This window comes from Symphalangus syndactylus, chromosome 14 (assembly GCF_028878055.3).
Source record: "Symphalangus syndactylus isolate Jambi chromosome 14, NHGRI_mSymSyn1-v2.1_pri, whole genome shotgun sequence".
Taxonomy (NCBI): domain Eukaryota; kingdom Metazoa; phylum Chordata; class Mammalia; order Primates; family Hylobatidae; genus Symphalangus; species Symphalangus syndactylus.
This window is the reverse complement of record NC_072436.2, coordinates 78,446,868-78,467,356: the sequence shown is the minus strand read 5'-3', so window position 1 is coordinate 78,467,356 and position 20,489 is coordinate 78,446,868. Positions and strand designations below refer to the sequence as shown.

Genomic DNA, 20,489 nt, shown 5'->3' with positions numbered 1-20,489 from the left:
GATAAAGCTGTCCTGAGTCCGCTTTCTTTTTCTCTCTCTGAGATGCTCTGTGGTTCCTTTCTCCTGCTTCCTAGCCCTGCAACTTTGGGCAAGTGCCTTAATCTCTCTGCTTTGGTTTCCTCATCTGTAAAATGGTGGGTTGGAAAATAACTCAGGGTTGGGACTAGCATTAAAAAAAAAAAAAAAAAAGGGTCAGACACACCTATAATCCCAGCACTTTGGGAGGCTGAGGCGGGAGGATTACCTTAGGTCGGGAGTTCGAGCCCAGCCTGAGCAACGTAACCAGTCCCTGTTTCTACATTTTAAAAACTTGAAGTTTTTCAAATGAAATAGAAGAGAACTTGAGAGTGAATGACATGGAACTGCACACAGTGCATCACACGTGTAAATAGTTTTGTGGTGTATGTGTATACTAAACACAGTGTAAAATGTGTTTGTTATAACTTAGGCAAATCAGTTTGTCAAGCACGGTATGTGGCTTTGTAAGCAAGGAAGTTGAACTCTCCTGAGGTTATTATAATAGGTATTTCTAGCTTCAGCATGTCTAAAACAGTCATTTACATAGTGCTGCTGTGAGCCAGGCACTATTTTAAAAGCTTTCCATGTAACATCATATACTCAGAACCATCCTTTGAAGTGGGCTTGATTCCCATTTTATATATGGAGAAGTTGAGACATGGACTATCCCACTTGCCCATGATCACAAAGCTAGAAAGGAAGGGCCAAGATTTGAACCTAGGCAGTGCAAGTGTGGAGTCTTTGCTGTAAACCACGATTCCTGGGGAGACAAGTAAAATAAACTGTATGTGCAAATGCAAACTGATAATTAATTGATACAGTACTCCACCCCTTTATTCCAGATATGAGAAATGAGTGTTGGACGTCGAAGAATAAAGTTGTTGGGTATCCTGATGATGGCAAATGTCTTCATTTATTTGATTATGGAAGTCTCCAAAAGCAGTAGCCAAGAAAAAAATGGAAAAGGGGAAGTAATAATACCCAAAGAGAAGTTCTGGAAGATATCTACCCCTCCCGAGGCATACTGGAACCGAGAGCAAGAGAAGCTGAACCGGCAGTACAACCCCATCCTGAGTATGCTGACCAACCAGACGGGGGAGGCGGGCAGGCTCTCCAATATAAGCCATCTGAACTACTGCGAACCTGACCTGAGGGTCATGTCGGTGGTTACCGGTTTTAGCAACTTGCCGGACAGATTTAAAGACTTTCTGCTGTATTTGAGATGCCGCGATTATTCACTGCTTATAGATCAGCCGGGCAAGTGTGCAAAGAAACCCTTCTTGCTGCTGGCGATTAAGTCCCTCACTCCACATTTTGCCAGAAGGCAAGCAATTCGGGAATCCTGGGGCCAAGAAAGCAACGCGGGGAACCAAACGGTGGTGCGAGTCTTCCTGCTGGGCCAGACACCCCCAGAGGACAACCACCCCGACCTTTCAGATATGCTGAAATTTGAGAGTGAGAAGCACCAAGACATTCTTATGTGGAACTACAGAGACACTTTCTTCAACTTGTCTCTGAAGGAAGTGCTGTTTCTCAGGTGGGTAAGTACTTCCTGCCCAGACACTGAGTTTGTTTTCAAGGGCGATGACGATGTTTTTGTGAACACCCATCACATCCTGAATTACTTGAATAGTTTATCCAAGACCAAAGCCAAAGATCTGTTTATAGGTGATGTGATCCACAATGCTGGACCTCATCGGGATAAGAAGCTGAAGTACTACATCCCAGAAGTTGTTTACTCTGGCCTCTACCCCCCCTATGCAGGGGGAGGGGGGTTCCTCTACTCCGGCCACCTGGCCCTGAGGTTGTACCATATCACTGACCAGGTCCATCTCTACCCCATTGATGACGTTTATACTGGAATGTGCCTTCAGAAACTCGGCCTCGTTCCAGAGAAACACAAAGGCTTCAGGACATTTGATATCGAGGAGAAAAGCAAAAATAACATCTGCTCCTATGTAGATCTGATGTTAGTACATAGTAGAAAACCTCAAGAGATGATCGATATTTGGTCTCAGTTGCAGAGTGCTCATTTAAAATGCTAAAATAGATACAAACTCAGTTTTGCATAGAAAGGTGTATTTTGAATAGTTCCCATGTTGTGTTCTCACATTAGAGTAATTTCTATATTAAACCATGAAAATTGCCTTTATGAGTGATATCCTTTTGAGGGCCTCGAAACCCTTCAATTTGGTACTCACGTGAAGAGGGAAAGCGGAAGATGGTAATTTTTTTTACGGATGATATGGCAGGATGATTCGTTCTGATCTTACCGGCTAGCGGTCATTTTTAAAAAACTTGTACCCTCTTATCTGAAATCCTGTTTCTGGAATTTGACCATTTTAAGTTATTTTGTTTGCCCTCTTCTATAATATTCCTACTTCCCATAATAATGACTGATTTATTTGTAATTCAGGTATTTATAAACCTATTGGCTACAAAGACTTTGTTAAACGTGATCCAGTGGTTTTCGTGAAATGGAATTATGTTTATGGGATTTGGGTAAATTTTAAATTGTCTAGAAAACTGAATTTTCAGTTGTCAGTTGTGGAATTCAGTTTTTCAACTGTGGAAATTTCCTGCCACCCCAACAGTATTTTCATGTGTTAATTAATTTTGCAAAATGAGAATCATTGTGTGACACTCATCTAATTTATCTTGTTGTGATGTTATGGTCATAATAAGGAGAAAGAGGGTTTAATTTTTCTTGTATTTGGTTTGCTGGTGGTATCATAGTGTAATTTTAGTATTTGAAAATGAGTATGATTCCTTAATGGCCAACTGAAGATTGAATTGCCCCTAACAACCATATCGTGTTAGTGGATTTTCAATATGGACCAGGAAGGCATATGTGTTTTGAACTTGAGTGAAAAGATTGAAGTTGCAGACTTTTGCTTAGATGGTTTGTCAATTTAAAATTCCAGAATTGATTATTGCCATATTTTCACATGCTGCTTATACAAGATTATTATTCTGAGTAGTAATTGCTTCCCTGTCTGTGTAGAAGTGCCTGTGTTTTTATTTATTGTTCAAAGACCAAAACATTTTCTTAAATATATTTTATGTAATATTTTATTTGTATACAGTGCTGTTGACGAAATATTTAACTAGAGCATGATATTTTAAATGTTAAGGTGTAACATATGTTAAATAAAACTGTTATTTTTGAATTTTAAAATTTGTTTTTGGGGGGTATGAACTACTAGAGTTTAAAATTCTGCCAAACTGTTACTTATATGTACTATTGTGTAACATACTTTCTTGAAATATTTTTGTTTATAGAATTGAAGGTTCTTATCAGATGGGATACTGGGGACTATAAACAATGGAAATAAAGCCACTGTATTTTTAATTTTTTGTGTAATGTGTAATCTATAATCCTTTTGTTTCCCATATTTGAGAACATTTTCCCTGAAAGAGGCCAGTTTCCTCCCCAGAAACCATTACAGTAGTGTTGAACTATCACTGTCTGTCAGTGCGTTATCCATCTTTGCATTTAAAATCCCCAAAGTGCTTTCCCGTTTAAAGTCTTTAAAGAAAAGTGAGAATATTTACTTATGCTTCCATTTTCAGTGAGTATAAATAATTTAATTAGGGAGTGGTGTGGCATTGTAAAGATTGTGTTATCCTAAGCCATTTCTATTTTGGAGTTTGTAGCCACAAAGATGAAATATAGAGGCAGCCTTGACTACTCAATTTCCTTTCATAGAGCCATGTTGAGAAGACACTACTAACATCCAGTGGGAAACAAGTAGACAATTGATGAAGCTCAAAAAACAGAAGGGTTAGTGTTGTAAGAGCAAACGGTCTAATCCTGTTTGGAATGTGGAAGCCATTTCTGAGCAAGTATGAGGACACAGGTGCTTGATTTGAGATTGAAGACTATTTTCAGCCTGGTCTTCCTGAAGGTTTCCTGGGGCCTGCATCTGCCTTCTACTCCCATGGCTGCTAGCACACACCTCCCAGAGGGCCACATTGCCACATTATGGTTAGAGAAGTGTAAAGAAGTAAAGAAGCTCTGAGAACATTCACAGGTAATTGGATCACATTTGCATTTGTCCAAAAAACCTGACCACACATCTCAGGTAATAGGTTTCTCCTCTCAGAGGAATTTCAATTTTTTTTATTGTTAGAGATTCCCTAATCTCTAGGTTTCAAGTCTCTTCTAGAGAAAGAAGAGATGGAGCAGATTTTGAATGAGGTGTGGAAGGCCACTGGGGGGCCTTTTGTGAGCCTTCAGTCTGCATGTGTGCTGTTGTTTGAACATGAGTTCTTGGTGCTGATGACATTTGGATGAGATGGTCTCTGGCCCTTCTTCATTTGGCAGAAGTTCTTGTGCAATGGCTGCCCAAGCCCACCACACTGGTCATTGCTGCCCTGTGAGATGGACCTCATGGGCTTTTTAGCAGAGCACATTAGGTTTTAGAGCTTTACGCATGCTTGGGCTCTGTTATGGCGCAAACCCTTACATCCAGGAAGGCCTCTCTTGGTGCCCGCAACATGGGTTCTCACCTGATCCCCCATCTCACGGATGGAACTGCTGTAAGTCTAACTTATTCTTTGAGAACTTCTTAGCAATTTAGGCCTCAAGGGAAACTGGTATTTTGGGCCCTTTTCTTGGATATTCCCAAGTCATGTTGATTTTGAATTTGAAGGTCAAAAAGGCTGAAAGCATTGCCAGGGTTTGGACTATTCATAAACTCAAGCAGGTCTTAAAAAAAGGATGCAAGAGACAAGAATGGCTCATTCCCCTTCCTGATCCTGGTTATACCCATCTCCTTTCTTGAGATGGTCAAGAGAGGCTGGAGAGAAGAACAGGAAGTTGGGGGAGTGCTTTGTTACACTTGGAAATTGAGTCAAGAATTAAAGACACCCAAAGTGGGCCATCTCCTACTTGTCCACTCCTGATTGGTGGTGATGTGGAATATTTGATGTCCCGGGTCATCTTGACTTTCTCAGATGCAAAAAGGGAGGGTGACTTTACTAATGCAAAGGATGGGAAGCTGAAATGAATGAAGCCTTCACTTGGGCCAAAGTTTAACTTCCCCGTGATTTGCCCTCTGATGAAAAATGCCAGATGAAGCGAAAATTCTTGTTTCTTGCCTAGAACACGAAAATACATACTTTACATGCTGGGCTATTGAGGCTATGAAATTAGGTTTTCCTTAATGTAAATCCAATTGCTAGAAACATTTGCCAAATAAGATTTTTTGAACTGAACTTTATTTGCATTAATCTGAAAAATTGAAGTATTCTGACTCATGAAGTTCTCAAAGTAATACACTAAAAAAGTTTTGCCCTTAATACTATTATATCTTGAAAGGTAGAGGCCAAGAATGAGGGACTTCTGTCTTTAAAGAGCCCTAAAAATCTTGTTTGCTCACATGATATGAATTACCATATTTGTTGTAAATGCGCAACTTTGTATACACTAAAGCACTGCCAATATGATTTTTTATCAATTGTGCCTCAGAGATACTAAAATGTGACATCTTAAATATTACATATTAGAATAATTGAAATACAGCATGAGTCTTTATATATTTTTTTAAACCCTTAAATTGAAAGATGGAGTCCTAGGCCGGGCACGGTGGCTCACGCCTGTAATCCCAGCACTTTGGGAGGCTGAGGCGGGCGGATCACGAGGTCAGGAGTTCGAGACCAGCCTGGCCAACATAGTGAAACCCTGTCTCTACCAAAAATACAAAAAATTAGCCGGGCGTGGTGGCGGCGCCTGTAATCCCAGCTACTTGGGAGGCTGAGCCAGGAGAATGGCTTGAACCCAGGAAGCGGAGGTTGCAGTGAGCCGAGATCACACCACTGCACTCCAGCCTGGGCGACAGAGCGAGACTCCATCTCAAAAAAAAAAAAAAAAAAAAAAAGTCCTGTTCAGGTGCATTTCCTGCTTCTGTCACTTTGACCTGTGTTTATGAATTCTCATCCCAAGCAACCCTGGTGGCTTTTGAGCTTTGTCAGTTGCTTTCTTCTTGGCTGTTGTGCACGGTGAAAGCGGATGTATTAACTGCACTGAAGCAGCAAGAGTAGTTTTAATTTTATTGTAATCCAAGGGCTTATTTCTAAGTCAGGGGCCTGGCAGCTGAACAAAGTGTTTGCAACTTCCTGACAGCTGCCCCACACGGGATTGGAGGGTGGGCATTTGATGCTCCTCAAGCAATAAGTCACATGGAGAACTTGCATCGTAAGTGTTAGCAAGGGCTCACCTCACTGCCTTGGAAACCTACCATCCTGTGACTCGCCCTTTCCCAGCCTGTCTTCAACTCACATCCTCTCTTCCTGCTCATCACCCCAGCCCTTCCTGACATCGGCTTTCCTAGCTATTCTACTGGGCACCAACTTCCACCACCTCTTTAAAAAGTATCTCAAGTACAAAATAAACATCCTATCCTTGGTTTGGGTTTTTCCAGAAAACAGACTTTAAGACAGGGATTCTAGCTCAGGTAGACTTTTTTGGTGGAAGTGCAGGCACAAAGTTTGGCAGGAAGTGGCCCTTGGAAGGCAGCAGATGAGGAGTGTGAAGCCACTGCCACTGTGGGATTGGAGCTCAACCCCGCAGGGAATCTGGAGAACAGTGCAGAATACATGCCTCAGAATGCACCTGTCTGAGGCTTGAAGGAGCTGAACTTTTTTTTGAGATGTAGTCTTGCTCTGTTGCCCAGGATGGAGTGGGCGCAATTAGTGGCGTGATCTTGGCTCACTGCAACCTCCGTCTCCCAGGATGAAGCGATTCTCCTGCCTCAGCCTCCCGAATAGCTGGGATTACAGGCGCCCATCACTGTGTCCAGGTAATTTTTGTATTTTCAACAGAGACGGGGTTTTGCCATGTTGGCCAGGCTGGTCTTGAACTCCTGACCTCAAGTGATCCACCCACCTCGGCCTCAGCAAAGTGCTGGGATTACAAACGTGAGTCACCATGCCCAGCCTGAACTACTTTTTATTTCTATTTTTTAAGACAGAGTCTCGCTCTGTTGCCCAGGCTAGAGTGTAGTGGTGCAATCCCAGCTCACTGCAACCTCTGCCTCCTGGGTTCAAGCGATTCTCCTGGCTCAGCCTCCCAAGTAGCTGAGATTACAGGCATGTGCCACCCGTCTGGCTAATTTTTGTATTTTTAGTAGAGATGGAGTTTCACCATGTTGGTCAGGCTGGTCTTGAACTCCTGACCTCTAGTCATCTGCCCACCTTGGCCTCCCAAAGTGCTGGGATTACAGGCAAGAGCCACCGTGCCTGGCCTTAGTAGATTGTAGAATTCTGCTGGAACCATCACTCCGCTACAAAGCCAATTTGGTTTTAAGTCATGATGATTCTACCCGCCCTCTAGAAATTTTTTATTTTGGCCATCTTTTTTTCTTTAAAAAATTTCCTAAACAGTTTGTTCTCTGATTGCTCCTCTTTCCATAGGAACCTGTTCTTCGTGGATGTAAGGACTGTGTATAAGAAAATGAATTAGTTTTTTTTTTTTTTTACAATTCTTATCTCAGGGATTAGGTGAGTTGTTCACCCTAATTCTTATGGAGAAGAACAAATCCTAAGTGATGCTTGGTCCTTTAATGCAGGACTGAACTGATTTGTAGAAGTTCCTAGGAGGTGTTTCTTTTTCTGGGATGTTTACCCACAAGGCCACTTCCTATATTGGAAGGCTGGGTGAGGGTCACTGTATGGACGTATGCCCTGGCTTCCTTTCAGGGACTGAGCAGGTGGGGGGCAGGTAGACTTGACCCCAGATCTTGGAGCTGCCTTTCTTCCCTTTGCTCTGGGTCTGTTTCGTGGTATTCTACTCAGCTGCTTCAACTTGAACCCTCTACCTCCCCTTCAGTTTAGGTAACATTCCTTAGCAGGTAAGCATCTGAGCTCATGTGCACTCAACCTGTGTGTTTGTGTGTGTGCATGTGCATTTGAGTCTTAAGAGGAAGAGTTGGTAAAGCCAGCCCCCCAGTTAGTCACCCCTTCTGCCTCCAAGCTGGGAGGTTTCCAGGGAAGTCTTCCTGTAAACCCACATCCCGTGCAGCCTTCTCCCCATCGTGTGCTGGGCTGCGGTTTCCTCTTCCAGTTTGTCCATTAATACAATGCCAGATGTTTCCCGTCTTTCACAAAATGAATTATTTCTCTTGGTGGTATTGTCTTCACTGCCAGTGCTGCCTTGGGCTTCTTCATTATATCTTTTGTTATTTAGGTAGGGAAGGAGGCAAACACTTCTGACCATCCACTATTCTGACCTGGGAGCCCCCAGCATTTTAAATGTATTAATTTAATTTTTTGAGATGGTCTCACTCTGTTGCCCAGGCTGGTGTGCAGTGGTGTGATCTAGGTTCACTGCAACATCTGCCTCCTGGGTTTAAGTGATCCTTGTGCCTCAGCCTCCCAAGTAGCTGGGACCACAGGTGTGTGCCACCACACCTGGCTAATTTTTTTTTTTTTTTGGTATTTTTAGTAGAGATGGGGTTTCGCTATGTTGGCCAGGCTGGTCTCGAACTCCTGGCCTCCAGTGATTCACCTGCCTTGGCTTTCCAAAGTGCTGGGATTACAGATGTGAGCCACTGTGCCCAGCCTATTTATAATTTTTAAAGACAGGGTCTCTGTCCCCCAGGCTCGAGTGCAGTGATGCAATCATAGCTCACTGCAGCCTCAACCTCCTGAGCTCAAGTGACCCTCCCATCTCAGTCTCCTGAGTAGCTGGGACTCCAGGTGTGCACCCCCATGCTTGACTCCCCAGCATTTCTTATCTTCCCTGACCTGAGGCCTTCACCACATTGACCTCCACACCTGGAAATTCTCCTTCCTGCCGTGGATACGGCATCCGTTCCCCGGGTTCTTGAATCTCTGCCTGAAAGCTTTCTTTGGCTGCTAAGTGCTGGGCCTGATCCTCCCACACTGCACCCACAGCCTCTTTCTGGGTCTCTTCGTTGGCCTCCCCACTCAGTCCTCAGGGTTATCTCTGTGGGCGCCCTCCCCGAAATATTTCCACCTCTCGTTCCTTTCTGAGTCAAGCCCACTCTTGAGTCCACCTCCATGAAGGGGCTGTTGGCCCTTCATACCAGGAGAACCCTTCCAGATTTACTCCTAGCCCACCCATTCCCAGCGTCGGCGCCCTCGCCCTTCTCTTTCACTGGAGTCCAATCAACCCTCCCTTTCAAACAGTTCTGCCTCTCCAGCCCTCAGTCTCTCCCTGGATGTGCAAGTCAGCCTGTCCTTGAAGCCAGCACGACTTTCGGGGTCCCCTTTGCCCATCTGTGTACGCTTCTCAGCTTCAAACCTAGCAAGTCTCCTGCCCCATCCCCTTCCTGGGGAAATGGGTCTCTTTCGGAGGCCCCAGGCCTGAGGGAGATCCATTTTGTAGAAATGGAAGGGGTTCCATTTTATGGTTTCTAAGATGTATTTTCCACAAATTTAAAAGGATTGTCAGCTGGGTTTGGTGGCTTACGCCTGTGATCCCAGCACTTCGGGAGGCTGAGGCAGGAGGATTGCTTTAAGGCCAGGAGTTTGAGTCCAGTCCTGGTGACTTAGTGAGAATGTGCCTCTATTGCAAAAAAAAAAAAAAAAAAAAAAAGGACTGTCCCTTGGCTCCTGATCCTTTTAAGTGCTCTTAGCTCTGGGGCAGGCCCTCAGTTCCCTTCCAAGTTGCTCTGGGTTGCCCAGGAATGTGACGGAGGTGAGAATGCCCCTCATATCAAGGCAAGAACGTGAATATCTAGGGTCGGTGCCTCCATCGTCATTAGGATCAGAGTGCATTCTACTTTGCTTGTCCTTGTTGATATCTGCCCTGTGCTCAGAGTCAGCTCCCCCACATTCCCCCACTCAAACGTAGGAGCTTCCCCTCCTCTGACTGCCTTGGGTGAGGCCCCTGCCCCTTGTCTACTGGAACTGGGTGGAAAGGACCTGAGACAGAGCCGTCTCCCTCTGCCTTATCCTCCTCCTTTGCCCCTTCTGTAGAGCTCAGTAGTGGGAAGGTGACCTTGGGAAGGGGCCTCTGGGGCTCGTCCACAGACACCCGACCATGCCCAGGCGGCACCCCTTCAGCTGTCAGAATTCCTGGGGTGGGTGGGTAGGAAGCAACCAGGCCCTTCCAGCCTCAGTCTGGCTCTACCCAAGACCTCCCTGGACACTAGAGAAAGCCCCAGCTCTCACCTCCTTTTGACTCAGTGACCCTCTGGGGCTCTTCCTCCTCTCGTTCAAGGGTTCAGGGCAACTGGGGTTTGCCTTTTCTAGTTTTCCTACTCTTTCTACCTTTCCTACTTTTCCAATCTCACTGCAAAATGTGGCATAGTAATGAGGTGTTAACTCATCACTGGATAATTTATTTATAGTCTGGCGTGGAGAGAGGGGAATGAAAATATAGACTTTTGTTGACACAACATGAAGACTGCAGTGGGAAAGGCTTGCAGGAAACCTAACTGGGCGGAGATTCGGGAATCAGGCAACAGGTGCCAAGGCGCTGCACAGGGACCTGGCCCGGGTCCTGCCTTGTCGTTTCAGCTATTGGAACATTTGAGGACAGACCTACCTGCTTCCGAGCTGCAGTCAGCCAGGAGGCCAGAGCTGTGGCTACCTTGGCAGCAGCTGCCAAGCTGCTGTTTTTCTGGCTGGGGAGGTGGGAGAACCCAGGGAAAACCTCAGAAAAATAAAGAAAACCTGAATGTGGACAAGCTCAGATGTCTTAAATAGTAACAATATCACATGAATCTTTACTCTTGTGGGATATGAGAAATGAGTGCTAGACACTGAAGATAAAGTTGTTGGGCTTAAAGTTGGTGGGAAATGCCTTTATTTATTTAATTGCAAAAGTCTCTAGAAGTGAGTCACCACGGAAGGAATGAAGAAGGAGGGGTTGTGATGGACTGTCAAGAAGGCTGGGGAACTTTCCCACTCACTGTCTTGAAGAGCAAGACAAACAGAAGTTGCAAAACCACCCCACTGAGGCTGGTGCTGGAGGCCTGGGGAGAGCATTTCATTGTTGGGGGCAGCCTGTCTCACTGGTCCCTCCTCCAGAAGTTGGAGAGATGCTACCTAGCTGAGTGTTTAGCACTTGTCCCTGCAACTGAGTACCTGCTCAACAAATACGGGCTGCCATGGCAATAAAAAACCCAGCTGTGGCAGATGTTTGTTGCGGCAACAATTAGAAATATTCTCTGCATCGTCCCAGGTCTTGGCATGGTTCATTGTTGGTAGACCAACCCAATAAATTACTTTTCTGAGATAACATTGATGTGTTGGGTGAACCTTTCATTTAGAAAGCGATTTTATTTTACTTATTTTAATTTTTGAGACAGAGTCTCACTCTGCCGCCCCAGCTGGGGGAGTGCAGTGGCACAATCTTGGCTCACTGCAACCTCTGCCTCCCGTGTTCAAGCGATTCTCCTGCCTCAGCTTCCCGAGTAGCTGGGATTATAGGCGCCCGCCACCACGCCCAGCTAATTTTTTGTATTGTTAGTAGAGACAGGGTTTCTCCATATTGGCCAGGCTGGTCTCGAACTCCTGACCTCAAGTAATCTGCCCACCTCGGCCTCCCAAAGTGTTGGGATTACAGGCATGAGCCACCGTGCCCAGCCTCACTTAGAAAGCTTTAAATTAAAAAGTAAACATTTTCAGTTTTGAATTAATTTTGACTTACTGAGAAGTTATAAAAATAGTATGCAGAAGCCAGGCACGGTGGCTCATGCCTATAATCCCAGCACTTTGGGAGGCCGAGGTGGGCAAATCATGAGTTCAGGGGTTGAAGACCAGCCTGGCCAACATGGTGAAACCCTGTGTCTACTAAAAATACAAATATTAGCCGGGCATGGTGGCGGGTGCCTGTAATCCCAGCTACTCGGGAGGCTGAGGCAGAAGAATCGCTCGAACCTGGGAGGTGGAGGTTGCAGTGAGCTGAGATCGTGCCATTGCACTCCAGCCTGGGGGACAAGAGCGAGACGAAGTCTCAAAAAAAAAAAAAAATAGTATGCAGAGAACCCATATGCCTCTACCCACGTATTCCCAATGTTAACATCTTACATAACCGTATCATAATTATCAAAATCAACATTGGACCAACCAAGAACAGCAATGAAATCAACATTGCTATTATTCTATTATCTGCACTGCAAACCTGACTTGAATTTTACCAATGTTTTTCACTAATGTCCATTTTCTTTTTTGTTCTTTTTTTAATTTGACACAGGGCTTCACTCTGTCACCCAGGGTGAGTGCAGTGGTGTGATCACAGCTCACTGCACCCTTGACTTCCTGGGCTCAAGTGATCATACAGGTGTATTCCACCACGCCCAGCTAAGATGTCCACTTTCTGTTCCCGGATGCTATTTAAGGCCCCACATGACATTTGGTTATTTTTCCTTGGTTTCCTCCCATCTGTTTCTCAATCTTTCCTTGTCTTTCATGACTTTAACGCTTCTGATGAGTACTGGGTGTTTGTAGAATGTCCTTCCATTTGGGCTTGTATGGTGTTTTGCATGATTAGAATGAGGTTTCATATTTTTGGCAAGAATACCACAGGCATGATATTTTGTCTGTCTCAAGGCTTCACATTGGGGGCTCATGATATCACTGTGTCCTATTCCTGGTTATATTAACCTTATGCACTGAGTTCCTCCACAGTAAGTTATTGTCTTTCTCTTTGTAGTTAAAAAATATCTTGGGGGACATTAGTATATGTAAAATGTGCAAATAATTCAGTGAGTCAATGCACGTAAGGTGCTTGCAGCCTGGCATGTAGAAGTGCTTGATGAATGAGCAGCTGCTGCTTTTGTTGTCACTATTAGTGCTGCTTCTGTGCCAGTTCTCCTCCAGCCTCCCTCCTCTGCTGTTCAGTCCTTTGACTCTGTTCATTGTCCTCTGCCTCTTGGGCTGATCCTCCTCTGGCTGGTCACCTCCTTACATGAGGATTGACTGTCTTACTCAAAATGTCTGTGGCCTTAAGGGCCAAGAAGAGCTCCGTGCTTCTCATCAGCGTATGGGGTTGGGTGGAGGAGGAGCCTACTATTACTCAAAGGTAAGGGACAAAGCTGTGCTAACGGAACAGATACCTCTGTCTTTGCAAGTTGTGCCTACTTCTGAGGTGACCTTGGGGGGACCCCACCTGGTCCACATCCCTGGACCACGGAAGGAATGAAGAACGTGTCCTGGAGGGACAGGTCAGAGGAGCAGCCCACCTGGCTGAGGCCTGGAGGCAGGAATGAGCCAGGGGTGAAACCCCTCCTTGGGGAGGTGGTGGAGTTTTCTCCAAGGAGCGGCTGGGTTGCTGTGCTGAGCAACCTCCAGGGGCAGGAGAGCCAGGGCGGGGGCGGAGGGAGCATCAGGCCTGCTGTGGGAGGCCTCCCCTGCCTGCGATGGGCAAGGCGGTGCCAGTTAAAGCAACTTTAGTTCCCTCTGTAGATGAGAGCAGGGGTTCCCTCCTTCCTCAGTCGGGGTTAGGAGATGCCAGCGTGCTCCAGTTGCTTTCTGGGGCTCCCATGCCCTGGTCTAGCACACACAACTCTATCTGCAGAATGGCTGTTCTTGGCAGCAATCTCAGCCTTCCAGACTCCTCTCCAACTTTGGAGCATTTGAGCTCTATTTTTATGCGGAGAGGAGAAGTTTCCCATGTTTGAAAATAGCTGCCACGCAGAGGACTGTGGTAGCTCCTGTTGTTGCTTGTCTTTCCGTCCTCCTTTTTCTGGAGATGGGCTGTGCCCCGGGGCTGTGGGGTGATAAACAGGGCCTGCTGGAACCCTCCTGGGGACCGGGAGAGGGAAGCTCTTCTTCCATTGGTGTTGCTAAATGGGCATGGTGGAGTTGCCTGGCCCTCTCCCTAGCAAGTGAGAATGAGGGCAAAACATGTAGAAGGAGGAGGGGCTGGGAGTGGTGCCAGCGTCCATGAGCCCCTTGCACCTGCCTCCATCCTGCCCTTCCCAGCCACGTGAGCCTTTTTCTTTTTTGCTTAAGCTGACTGGAGTCGGTCCAGACTGATACCATGAAGGCCTGCTTCCTTCCCTGAGTTCTAGGGTGAGCCCAGCTGCCGGTGCCTCCAGATTCCCGCCTTGAAACACCCAATTTTAAGACTGTGATATTTGCTTCCAGTAGGCAGCTGGGGAAGAAACTTGATGTACCTGCCTTAGGCCAAAAATCTAAGTGGAAAGACTTAGGAAGCAGGGAACACCTTTCTTCAGCTGTTCAGTGTTCAGTGTGGGTCCGAAGACCCCTGGGTGAGAGATAACAGTTTCTCTTTCAGGGTCAAGTTTATACATTTAGTTTATAGATATTTGCTTTGGTGACACGTGAAGAGCTGAAAAAAGAAGCAGTGTGCATGCAAACCCAGTTCCTTGGGAGAGGAAGATGCTGGTGGGCTGAGAAGGGATTGCAAGGGGGAGACAGGTGCTTGGCTGCCTGTACAGTCATTGTGGGGTGTGAGCCAGATGTGTTGGGTCTTATGGCCTAGGAGGGAGAGCTGGGCTTAGACCCTCACTCCTCCACAGCACAGTAACAAACAGCCTGGCCCGCCCAGAGGGGAAGGTGGACGCTCATTAGAAATTTCTATGCTCCAAGCTGCCCAGGATTCTCCCGGGCCAGAGCAAGCTGGGGTCTTGTCTTGCCCCTCTGCTGAGGCTGGAACAGCTGACTGACAGCCCACTGCTGTCACATTCCTGGAAATATGCAGGGACCCCTGTGCCCCACCTGGGGGAGCACTGGGGTCCGGCTATGTGGCAAGCACTCAGGCAGCAGGGAGGGAAGCGTAGTATGCCTGTGTGCCATGGCCCACCCATCCCAGTCCCGGCCCCTTCCTCATGTAACAGATGAGCAAAATGAAGCCAACTCAAGTTTAAACAACTAGCAAGTATTTTATACTTGGGGCCAGGATTTATACCTTCGGCCTCTGATTCCATTGCCCATGGACTTTACCCCGCTATGGGACCGTCTCCCTGAGCCTTCCAAAGGAGGACATGTGCCACCAAAGGGCTACCAGCACTGCAAGGTCTGTCAGCTCCCTACCCATGAACTTGTATTTGCCTTTTGCCCTTTGACCTCACTGTCCAGAGATTTTTGTCTCCATCAACTGCCTCACTCAGGCGTTGTCAGCCCAGAGTCTGACCTGAGTCCCACTTGTGCCTCACTGTGCAAAGCTTGGGTTCCTACTCATAGACCTACAGTGTTTGTCAGTAAAGGGGTGGGCCACCCCAGAGTAGACATGTGTTATTAGATTAGATGAGAAAACTAAGCCTCAGAGGATGTGATTTTTTTTTTTTTTTTTTTTTTTTTTTTGAGACGGAGTCTTGCTCTGTTGCCCAGGCTGGAGTGCACTGGCGCGATCTCGGCTCACTGCAAGCTCCGCCTCCTGGGTTCCCGCCATTCTCCTGCCTCAGCCTCCCGAGTAGCTGGGATTACAGGCGCCCGCCACCACGCCTGGCTAAATTTTTGTATTTTTTAGTAGAGATGGGGTTTCACCATGTTAGCCAGGATGGTCTCGATCTCCTGACCTCATGATCTGCCCACCCTGGCCTCCCAAAGTGCTGAGATTACAGGCGTGAGCCACTGCGCCCGGCTGGATGTGATCTTTAATTTTAATTTTTTTTTTTTTTTTTTTTTTTTTTTTGAGACAGACCTTTGCTCTTGTCGCCCAGGCTGGAGTGCAATGGCGTGATCTCAGCTCACTGCAACCTCTGCTTCCCGGGTTCAAACGATTCTCCTGCCTCAGTTTCCCCAGTAGCTGGGATTACAGGCGCACGCCACCACACCCAGCTAATTTTTGTATTTTTAGTAGAGATGAGGTTTTGCCATGTTGGCCAGGATGGTCTCGAACTCTGGACCTCAGGTGATCCCCCGCCTCAGCCTTCCAAAGTGCTGGGATTACAGGCTGAGCCACCATACCTGGCTTACTTTTTATGTTTAAAAAGGCAACCTCGCTCTGTTGCCCAGGCTGCAGTGCAGTGTCACTATCATGGCTCACTGCAGCCTCAAATCCTGGACTCAAGCAAGAGCTAGCAATATATATATATATATATATATATATATTATTTTTTTTTTTTGGTAGAAACTGGGTCTCTCTATGTTGCCCAGGCCTGTCTCAAACTCCTGGCCTCAAGCAATCCTCCCATCTCGGCCTCCCAAAGTGCTGGGGTTACAGGGATGAGCCACTGTGCCAGGCAGAGGATTTAACATTTTAATTTCAAATAGGCAGTAAAAGGTAAGGCAGATTAGGGGATGCCTAGGTTTTGAAGTTGTTGTAGGGAAATGGGGAGTGACTACTATGGGATGTAGGGTTTCTTTTCGGTATGATGAAAACGTTCTAAAATTCACTGTGGCAATGGTTGAACAACTCTATGGATATACCAAAACCCATTCTGATACACTTTAAATAGGTGAATTATGTGGATGTAAATTATATCTCAATAAAGTTGTAATAAAAAATAAAATTCCAGCCAGGTGCAGTGGCTCACACCTGTAATCCTGGCACTTTGGGAGGCCGAGGTGGGTGGATCATCTGAGGTCAGGAGTTCGAGACCAGCCTGATCAACATGGTGAAACCCTGTCTCTACTAAAAATACAAAAGTTAGCCAGGCGTGGTGGTGGGTGCCTGTAATCCCAGCTACTCGGGAGGCTGAGGCAGGAGAATCACTTGAGCCCCGGAGGTGGAGATCGCACCACTGCAGTCCAGCCTGGGCAACAGAGCGAGACTCCATCTCAGAAAAAAAAGAAAATTTCACTGAATCTAAAAAAAAAGTTTAGGCAGGACCTCAATTCCAAATCTTGTAATAACCAGAACAAATCGATCAATTCAGACTGCCCCTCCAATACCAGTAACAGACAGGACCTTCACATGATGTGCTAATAGGCTTACTGCCCACCAGAAGTCTCCTTTTAATGTCCTCCTCTCCCCCATCCCCGCCCAGGGTCGGGGCGGACCTTCCCTGAGGTGTCCTTCACAGTTCTGATGATGAATAAAAGCCTAGGGACTCTGCTGAGACTGAAATTTTATCACTGATTCATGATGCCATGAGCCCCCTCCTGCTTGTGAGCTGGTTGCTTGGAATCCGGGGTGCAGTCTGGGGTGAAGGGCTGTAATTTACTGGGCATAGTCACTCCCCTTCCTCACGTCATACCGTTCGATCAGGTGCTCACACAGGGTAGAGACCCGTCTACTCATTCCGGAGTCCCAGTGCCTCCTGTCCTGCTACTGCACTCAAAGGGTGTATTACTTTGTTTGTACATTGTCTCCCACTCACTAAAAGTTCTGCAAGGCAGGGACGTTGTCTCTCACGTTCACCTCTGTGCCTTGCCCAGTTGTAAGCTGGGCACAGTGGCTTTTGCCTGTAGTCCCAGCTACTCGGGAGGCTGAATGAGGTGGAAAAATGGCTTCTTTTTTTTTTTCGAGACTAAGTCTCGCTTGTCACCCAGGCTGGAGTGCAGTGGCGCCATCTCTGCTCACTGCAAGCTCCGCCTCCTGGGTTCAAGTGATTCTTGTGCCTCAGCCTCCCAAGTAGCTGGGATTACAGATGTGAACCACCACTCTTGGCTAATGTTTTTTGTTTTTTGTTTTTGTTTTTTTTTGAGACAGAGTTTCGCTTTTGTTGCCCAGGCTGGAGTGCAATGGCACAATCTCGGCTCACTGTAACCTCTGCCTCCCGAGTTCAAGTGATTCTTCTGCCTCAGCCTCCCGAGTAGCTGGAAATACAGGCATGCACCACCATGCCCGGCTAATTTTTTGTATTTTTAGTAGAGACGGGGTTTCTCCATGTTGGTCAGGCTGATCTTGAACTCCCGACCTCAGGTGTTCTGCCCGCCTCGGCCTCCCAAAGTGCTGGGATTACAGCCGTGAGCCACCGCACCTGGCCATTTTTTTTTTGTATTTTAAGTAGAGAAGGATGTTCACCATGTTGGTGAGGCTGATCTTGAACTCCTGACCTCAGGCGATCCACCTGCCTCGGCCTCCCAAAGTGCTGGGATTAGAGGCATGAGTGACCATGCCCTGCCTGAAAGATGGCTTGAGACAAGGAGTTTGAGGCTGCAGTGAGCTCTGATGGCACTACTGCACTCCAGCCTGCAGCCTGGGCTACTGAGTGAGACCCCATGTCTTAAAAAAGAGAAGTAGTTGTAGAATGCAATTGTTGAAGAAGTATGTGAGTGAATAGATAATAGTTTCAGATTCCCACAGTGTTTCTGATAACATTTTGTACTCATCAAATTGACTGACAATATAAATGTAATCTTCGTTCTCTTCCAGTGTTCATGTGACAGTAGGTGATAAGTTCTGCAAGGGCAGGGCTGTTCCCTGTTGCGTTCACTTCCACACCTTGTCCGTAATAAGTGTCCAATAGATAGTTGTTGAATGAATGGATAAATGAACCCAGTAACATTTGTTGTAGGAAGAAAAATCACAGTGACAATCAAAAGGTCTCCAGAGAGGGGAGGCAGGAAGAGCAGGGAAGTGTTGTTCCACACAGTTGCTAACTCTTTATTACATCCTTTATGTCTGTCCCATCCTGGCGCCTCACCTGGGCCCACACTGCCCACACAGGGATAACCTGGGATAACCAGCTGCGGGTGCTCACTTACCTCGAGGAAGTTGCCTCTTGTACAGTCTTCCAACTCCCATTCGCCTCTGCCATTACATTTCCCCCAAATTTGCCAAAATCCTAACAATATACATGTCATTACCAATAATGCATTGTGAAGCTGAAATAGACTTTTCTAAACTGTCAATGAAAGGCAAATTTTGATCAAACGTGCTAGAGGAAAGACTGAATTATCCCTTCTGTTCTCTCTAGAGAAAATCATATCATAAGATTGTTATATGAAGTAGCAATCAGTGTGCAGACCCTACTCTCTGGTCTGAAAAAATATTATAGAGGTGTGTCAGGCAGTTTATGAAAATATTTTGTAGGCCGGCCGTGGTGGCTCATGCCTGTAATCCCAGCACTTTGGGAGGCCAAGGTGGCAGATCAAAAGGTCAGGAGTTCGAGACCAGCCTGACCAACATGACGAAACCCCGTCTCTACTAAAAATACAAAAATTTGCCAGGCGTGGTGGTACAAGCCTGTAATCCCAGCTACCTGGAAGGCTGAGGCAGGAGAATCGCTTGAACCCGGGAGGCGGAGGTTGCAGTGAGCCGAGAGTGCCATTGCACTCCAGCCTGGGCAACAAGAGCGGAACTCCATCTAAATAAATAAATAAATAAGCAACAAAATTGCATAAGCTTTAGGGTCCACACAGCCTGGATCTATTCCAGTCCCCTCTGAGTAACAGTGGGGAAATTCCCTGGTGCAGGAGTCACAGTTCCTTGTTTCTGCTTTCCCACGTCTCATTCCAGCTGTGTCTTACGTCCTTAGGAGAGCTCACTGGGTTTTTTTTGTTTTGTTTTGTTTTTTTCTGAATTTAATTGACCTTGAGGAGAGAGGCAGAGGGGACACATGACCCAAGGTGTCCTTCATCAGAAAGGCGGCCAGGTTGGGGGGGAGTAGGGGAGTCCTGTGTGAATTCAGAAGATGTCAGAGCCGGAATTGTGGTGGAAGTCACATTCAGAGAGACTTCAGTTAATTGAGAGAAACACCTTTCTCACAGTCGACCTTCTGTTGGCAACGCTGCCTGGGCAGGCAGGTGGATTCCATGGTATCTGAAGTCTCTCCTTTCAGCACCTAGATGTCCTCACAGGAGGGACTGGTATCTGGAGGTTGGACTTGACACTGGGGCAGGGCGGAGCCTGGTGTCACAGACCCTGTGCCTTAGATGTTCTGCTAATATTAACAGGAATATATCATAAGTTCTTAGATGATATGTGAAATTACATAATACCATTTGAAAGTTGACTCTGATAAGTTGGATATATACTATAAACCCTAAAGCAACCATTAAAGAAACAAAGAATTATAGCTAATAAGCCAATAAAGAAGGTAAAATAGAATCATCAAATATGCTCCATTAATCTATAAGTAGGCTGAAAAAGAGGAAAAGAGAAACAGAAAACATGTAGGACCAATAGAAAACAAATTTCAAGATGATAGACTTAATCCTAATTATATCAGTAATTACATTAAATAAAAATGGTCTAACACTCCCAATTAAAGGCAGACAATATCAGATTGGATATCAAAGCAAGACCCAACCATGCTGCCTTCATGAGGTGCGCTTAAATATAAGAACACATAAGGTAGGCCAGGTGCGGTGGCTCATGCCTGTGATCCCAGCTCTTTGGGCAGATCACCTGAGGTCAGGAGTTCAAGACCAGCCTGGCCAAATGGTGAAACCCTGTCTCTACAAAAATACAAAAATTAGCTGGGCATGATGGCGGGTGCCTGTAACTCCAGCTACTCAGGAGGCTGGGGTGGAAGAATCGCTTGAATCTGGGAGGGGGAGGGTGCAGTGAGTAAAGATCGTGCCATTGCACTCAAGCCTGGGCGACACAGTGAGACTACGTCTCAAAAAAAAAAAAACACATAAGGTAGGCTGGGCGCAGTGGTTCATGCCTATTATCTCAGCACTTTGGGAGGCCGAGG

General features: G+C 46.3%; 1 protein-coding gene across 11 annotated transcripts in view; it reads left to right on the top strand.

Annotated features, from left to right (window-relative positions):
* The window catches only part of B3GNT2 (UDP-GlcNAc:betaGal beta-1,3-N-acetylglucosaminyltransferase 2), a 238,288-nt gene that overhangs the window by 25,329 nt on the left and 192,470 nt on the right, over nucleotides 1-20,489 (top strand). Inside the window, exon 2 of one of the 11 annotated variants that reach the window (XM_055242291.2) lies at nucleotides 861-3,370. The exons of 9 other annotated variants lie outside the window; for them this stretch is intronic. In XM_055242291.2, coding sequence (XP_055098266.1) covers nucleotides 870-2,063 — 1,194 coding nt within the window. In that variant the 5' untranslated portion in view covers nucleotides 861-869 and the 3' untranslated portion in view covers nucleotides 2,064-3,370. Of the gene's footprint in view, nucleotides 1-839; nucleotides 3,371-20,489 lie in introns of those variants that run through there. One more of the 11 variants, XM_063617964.1, reaches the window with a different exon arrangement.